Source organism: Aplysia californica, unplaced genomic scaffold, assembly GCF_000002075.1.
Source record: "Aplysia californica isolate F4 #8 unplaced genomic scaffold, AplCal3.0 scaffold00073, whole genome shotgun sequence".
Classification (NCBI taxonomy): Eukaryota; Metazoa; Mollusca; class Gastropoda; order Aplysiida; family Aplysiidae; genus Aplysia; species Aplysia californica.
In genome coordinates, this window is record NW_004797343.1 from 50,652 (window position 1) to 57,717 (window position 7,066).

Genomic DNA, 7,066 nt, shown 5'->3' on the forward strand with positions numbered 1-7,066 from the left:
TTGATAGCTAATAATTTCCAAGCTTCCACTTTGTTTACTTCTCTGTATCAGAAGTTAAAAGGTTTTTTTGAAATTCTATATTAAAAGAAAACAGTTTGGTAATCGTGCATCCTTCTGTTGACTTCTCTGACCGTGATGCTTGTGTGAGTGTGTGTCTCACTCTTGTTCTCCATGTGTCCTCAGCTGTCTGCCCAGGCAGCCGCCCATGAGGCTCTTCAGAGACATTTTGCCATGGAACGAGAACGCTTTGGCTCCGCCGGACACCTGCCCCACTAGCCTAGTAGGGTGTACTGCTCAACAACACCTCGCTACCACGACTAACTCCCAAAGGAGGTGGGATGGGGAGTTACTCGTTGAACTCAGGAGAGTGCAAATCTTGTGACTTTGTGTGAAAAGAGTGGATAGGTTTGACCTGCAAATCACCATCAGGTTTCATTTGAAACCAGAATTTTCTCTTTATGACCAGATTCTGACTTCACCGAGTCTCTTCATGTGCATGTGTTCACCCTTCGGACACTCTCTGACCTGTGCCATGTGACCAAGCTCCGAACCCTAAACCTTCCTGGACAATGGTAGAGTGAGCTTGGTGTTCTTTATTGTGTGTGTATGATATGTTGAACGAAATTGATATTTGAATTGAGCAGAAAGTTGCTCAGAAAATGGCAGTATAAACTTGCTGCAGATTGTTGGATGATGTGAGGCCGTTTTTTTGGTTGTTTTTTTTTCTTCTTGCCTGCTAGTGGAAGCAGCTGAGACAAATAGTGTTGTAATAGATTGTTCAAGGTGTGTACAATGTTACTATATATAGCTCCCTTGATCAAGCTGTTATGTGGTGTTTACCTTGTTCCCACACCCCAACATAGTTGTCCTCTGAATCATGAATGTTAAAAAGAAATAGTTTTGCTTTGAACCCTACCTTGTTGTTTTGGTTTGCAAGGCCCAGGAAATAGTCATTGTCACCTGAACCTCAGAAAAATCCCAGACTGTTTTAACTATTGTATTCTCCCCTTATTTTTTCCCCCATCTCCTCTCTCTCTCTCTCCTCCCATATCCTGACGTCCCTTGCGTGACTGAGCTAACTGAAGCCCATGTCGCTGAGAGACAATTTCCAAGTGGTGCTGTTTCAATGGAGAAAAATCACTTGATTTTCTTTGTTCATGTGTGGTTCAAACTCACACCTCGGGCATCTCTTATGGCGCATAATGGCCCTGGAGTGTGGCAGACATTATTGGTGTTCACTGTACATTTTTATGCACATCTCCAAGGATTCTGGTGTTTGTAATTTGGCCCGGTTTGTTGATGAATGGATTGATATGTTCCCCACTGCACTGGGTGAACCAGTGTGGGTTGTTTGCAAAACTCATACGCAAAAGCAGTTATTCATAAATGTACAGGAGTCCTTCTATTTTTGTTGTCATATATGGAATATAATAATTTATACTGAGCCTGTTTTGAAAGCATGTACAGATTTGTCAATTTTATGGTGCAGTTGTTCTTTGTTTGTTTTCTTTTCGCCCTTTCTATGCTTTCTACAACTGATCTATACAATCAATGTTCTTGTGTTGGTGAAAAGGACTTAACGCTGTGAGTTATTTTTCCCTCAAGTTGAACAATGTAGGTGATTCATAATGGGAGCTTCAGAGTTCAGTGGAATTTGAAGGGAGATGAACAGTGGTGGACAGGACACATATAGAAATAATGTAGTGCAAGTGATACTGAAATATTTACATAACTGAAAGCTGTTGCATGAAACATGTAGTCTGTATTTTTTAGTTGGACAATTACGTTTCAGCAGTTATGAATGTTACTTGCGTAGAATAAAAAACAATGAAAGATGCTATATTTTCTAATATTTTTTGTTAACTGTTTTATGTTGGGTGGGAACTGAGTCAATGATTATAATTTTGGATGCAGGCAGAAAAACTTCAGTTTTGTCCCGCAGTGAGAGAAGTGTAGAGAAAGTGGTGGTGGTAATAAGTCTCTGTGGAGGAAGGAGCCAGGCAGGGGTCAGTTGTACAGTCGTGCGGTGGGCTGGTTGCTACTGTATATATATAAGACTCATCATATTTCTGTTCCTTATGGAAGTTGTCACAGTCCTCAAAGTGTTTGTGTTCATGGAAGAAATGGCACATTTTGTACACTTCAGTCTAACGGAAGAGACTGTGCTGGGTATAAATAATTGAGGATACTGTCAAGAACAACATTTGGCAGCCTAAAATGGAGGAACTTGTGTGCAAAGATGGGTGCTGTTGGTAATTTCTGCTACCATGTGAGCTGGCGTGCTTTTCCCTATCTACTGGGCCAGAGAGGTGTGTCAGTGGAAACAAGGTACTACCTGGTTGTACAACACCCGTTTTGTTAATTGTCCATCACATCCTGAACTTCTGGCCTCATCTCTATAGTTATGTAACTTGTGTTGTCTGTGTGTATAGTGATGAAACAACCATGATAAATTGACAGAATGATGGGACAGGTGTATGTTCAGATATTTTTTGGGTGCAAACATTGTAGATAAGAGTTGAGATGAGGTAACAGGTGGTGAGGGACGTCACTGTCTAGAGTGTCTAGAGTATGTTGTTGTACAGTCTGAGGGCGTTTGTTTTCTTCACCGCTTGTTTTGTTGTCAGTAATGTATGCTTATATGAAATGAAATGTATTATACTCCAGAATGCATAATTGTTTGATGGTTACACCGATTCTGTTTGTGTCTGAACATCAAAGATTTCTTTGACGTGTACTTCCTCCCCTACAGTTTTTCTTGCCCTGTCCTGTCTGCGTTGCTCTTCCCTGTTATTGGTGGCTGTGTACAGCTACAGCTTGTCAAGCGGCCAGCCTAAGTGAGGCACAAGTTGGAGAGAATGGCTCTCTCAACTCATCAACAACGACACTCACAATCTCAGATTTTGGGTGTTTCAGTATTGGTGTCTTTATAGCATGAGTTTGACCAGATGAAAAATGAAATGACCACCCTGTGTTGGGATAATGCAATGATGGGGGGGAAATGTACTATACTGATAGTTCTAACAACAGTTTGAAGGGGGTCACTCACTCAGCTCTGGGCAACTTGTGTTTTCTTTAGACTGGCTGCAAGTATTTCTGTGTATTTTTTAAAATTTTAATAGCTTATATTTCTTGAACCTGGCTTGCAAATGTCCCATATTTAATGTTGTCTTTACTCAGACTGTTCCTGATAATCACATGTTCATGTAATTGTCTGTAATGCAACTTTGTGGGCTGTATGGACTCTGTGGTGCTGGGCAGTCAAATATAAGTTTCTATCTGTGGAGCGTAACTTGTGATGGCTGCTATTTTGGACCCTAAAGACCAGTTTTATGCACATCTCCCTGTTGATGGCTGGAAGAAGCTGCTACAGTCCGGCCTCATGTGTTGTTTTGTACAGAACCCTCATATTTTTCCCCCTGCTTTTTCTGGCTCCTGGAAGCCTTATGTAATGTAGTTATACATATCTCAATGTAATGTCAGGGTTGATCCGCAGACAGACGCTGACTTTATCTAAAGGAAGAATCCTGAGTTTCTTTGTACTCTTTGTCTGCTGCTGCACAATTCTGTGTGTGTGTGTATGATAGTGTATGCATGGCATCAACTCTGCCCATTTCCTCTCCTGTCTTTGGCCATTTGTTTGGTACAGCCTCATGCTGAATGCAGGCCAATGATGAGCCTATAGTGTGCGCTGCCTGGCGTTTGCCTCGTTCAGTGACACTGAGTTCATGTCTACTCACCCTCACTCAGTTTCTTTGCTCTTCTGAAGCCAGTGTCTGGTTTCACTTTTTGACTCTGCTGTATATACAGAAAATAAGAATTAGATTTCAGTGTAGGGAAGATGTTTTATTTAGTACAGATTTCTTCTTACTTTTGGAATATCCTTGCGTGGTTTGACCTCAACTGGCAGGGACAGAGCTGCCTGCTTGCTAAATTGTGTTAACCCCTTTGCTGCCTTATAGTGCGTCAGGAAAGGGCATCATTTTTAGCTTTGTGCCATACCATGGACGACACAGAAGTTAGCAAAAATTTGCCATTCCTGGTTGCATAAATGACATGACATGTACGTACGGCTAACCATCTGGCTCGAATTCTTCTGTATGGAGATATAGCCACAAGCACAGCACAGATTTGTATTCAGGAATAAAAAATATGCATATCAGTGCCAATTTTGCTAGTGCTAAACTTGCAGTCAGTAAACACAAGTGTAGTCTTGGAATAATGCATGTATTCTCAAAATGTAAACTTCAAAAGGACTGAAAAAAAGGGCAGCAAATTTCAATTTGGAACTTAGTTTTTCTCAATTATGGGCAAGATGGGGATTACAGGGAACCAGGAAAGCGACACAATCTGACAGTTAGTCCATATCTGCTGTCCTGATAAAAGAGCTTAGCTGAAAATGAGCGCTGGCAGTAGGAACGCACACCAGCTGGCAGGGAAGGGGTTAACCGTTGTGTATTTGATGAGCCACTTATATATTCTGTTTGCCCTGCGGTCTCCGCTTACCATCTTGGATTCAGTATGACAGTAGTAACTGTTACAGAACCTTTCCCCTTCTTCCTCTCTCTCCCTCCCTTCATCGTTCCCTCAACCTGTGTGAGCGCAAGGAGCTCCCCAGTCTCCCCTTTGTATAAATGGCCTGCTGGTACAATAATTTTAGCACTTTGTTTTTTGCTTCAGTTCGCTTTGTATGTACAGGCAAATGGCAACCTCTGATAGGTCCGTCTTCTCAGACCTCTGACTTGGCCAGCGCCGATATGTTGATGGACAAGATGGGGATTACAGGGAATCAGGAAAGTGACACAATCTGACTAGTGAGTCCATAACTGCTGTCCTGATAAAAGAACGAGATACAACGGTTTTGTGTGGTGCTCTGTATGGTCAGTTTGTTTTGAAGATGAGTTTGGAAGATAAGAAAAAACACTCAAACATTTTAATGTTTCAAACTCAACAATGTTTTGGGATTGTTGTTTTTTCCCTCTGCATTAAGCTCACTTTGAGGAGAGGACAATGTAGAGGCGGGGGAGATTATTCACAGTTCATGTGTTGATTTCTACTTGTTTCCTATCCTGCCTTTCTGTTTCTCCCATACCTTCTTTCTATCCTTCCTATCCTAACCTTGGCTTACGAGAAGGCTGATGTGGTCTGCTCCTTCTCATTGTTTCAATTGTGTCCGTTTGTTCAAAGTGGGCGTTGCTTATTATTGTGTAAACTTGACTACAACTTCACAGCCACCTCTACCCCTCTCACTGTCTCATCTTTTGTCTGAGCATGGTGTGTGCAAATGGCCAACTTCTAGTGTGCATTTCCTTTCAGTTCAGCTTTGATATAACATTTTTTCTTAATTTTTATAAAGTTTTAGGATCGGAGAGAAAGGCTTTGTTATTCCATATACTGTACTGTTGTGCTTATGGGTGCCTCTTGTTTGATTTTTATCCAACCCGACTCCCCTGCCCTCCCTTTTTGGCACATGGCCACAGAATATGGTCTCTTGTTTTCACGAGGATAAATGTACTGTAAGTGATTGAGAAAGCCTGGGAAGACTGCCTGTACCATACGCTGATCCACTCCTGTTTTTGACACCCCCTTCTCTGTAATCATAATTTAATTTACTTGAACTGGATATGATATTTATATCTCTATAGTGCGTTTTTATTACAAAAGCAAAAGGTATGAAAACCGCAAAGCTTACAATTTTGTTTACGCATAGATACAATTATTCTCTAGCTCCATATGTATTTTGTTTTGTTTCTTTTTTTTTTTTCCTTTTTTTTTTTTTGGTGATTTTGTAAAATAAAATCTACACAATCTATTGCTTTGCCAGTGTTGTTCTAATGTTTTGTGCAATATTTTTATAAAACTATTAGCTTGTATGGTTTTTACACCTCTTTCACCTGAAGGGTTCTCAGAGTGCCACATAAACCTTATACAGAAGTCTTCGCTCAAACACAGGCTATCGTCATATATGGCGTGTTTTTTACTTAATTAATTTCAACGTACAAACGCACAGTCACTTCTTCTAAATGCATGCTTCGATCCTCGAATCACGCTGATGGGTAAAGCTTGACAAAGAGAAATATTGACTGCAGCCTATAAAATAAAAATTAGTCAAGTGATCAGCTGCATTTGAAAAATTTATAAACGCACTCAACTGAATCATTAGACAGAGAGGTCTCTCAAAATGGCTGATGTTATCCATGCGTTTACCGAGTTGCAATAGATGACAGTTTAGTTTTAGTAGAGGTTTTATGGCGCTCGCAACTGCATAAGGTCATATGAGTGCCAGAAGATTAAAGGTGTTACAAGAGAGTAACAAACAAAAAAGAAGAAGGGAGAGAAAAGGACGATAGACGTTTGATAGGAAAGAAGAAGCACACCACACCAGAGGCAGTCGGGAGTGATCACTGAAGCTCCTGAGCTTTTAGGCGGAGACTAGATGTATACAATGGAACTCGAAGTCTTCGAAAGTTCGGATTCAACAAATGGAATTGGAATCCGGGGGGTATTCATAAAAATCAATCAAAATAACTCGGATTCAACGAAGCTGTTCACAGGGTGAACAGTCCCTTCTTACGTGGCTTCCCTCATATTTCTCTAAACGAATCTTGTCTATTCTTAAAAGCCATCCATGGCACCTGCATCGTGAACCATTATTCGCTTAGTTGTATCTTATGCAATAAATCAGCGGTTTTCTTTCATACCACCACACTCGTTGTTAGCACACATGTCGTAGCGTGTGTTGGGGTGGTCAGCACACATGTGATTTGTGTATGGAGGGGCACAAGAGGCGCGGACGTGGAACGCTAGAAGTCTATACAAACACGCCACAGTTATGCCCCCCCCCGGCTACTGATCTATATTATAATGATAAGCTAGCCATGACATAGATCTACAAAATGAATTGCGCGCTGGACTGTGGAATCAAACCTTGCTGAAAGCCAGGCTCTGCACAGCTACATATCCTGTTCGGAAAACAATACGTATTACAGTGGTACTCGGATTCAACGAGAACTCGGATTCAACGAGAGGAGATGGACTCCCCCGTTTTTCTTCTTTAAAATCAATC

General features: G+C 41.2%; 1 protein-coding gene across 4 annotated transcripts in view; it reads left to right on the plus strand.

The window, feature by feature from the left end:
- LOC101864371 (arginine-glutamic acid dipeptide repeats protein) overlaps positions 1–5,814 on the plus strand; it is a gene marked incomplete at its 5' end in the record, with an annotated part of 32,558 nt that extends 26,744 nt beyond the window's left edge. For all 4 annotated transcript variants that reach the window (XM_005093995.3, XM_013080059.2, XM_013080058.2 and 1 more), the window contains 1 exon segment: positions 184–5,814. In XM_005093995.3, the coding sequence (XP_005094052.2) occupies positions 184–276 (93 nt within the window).
- Between the last annotated feature and the right edge of the window lie 1,252 nt (positions 5,815–7,066).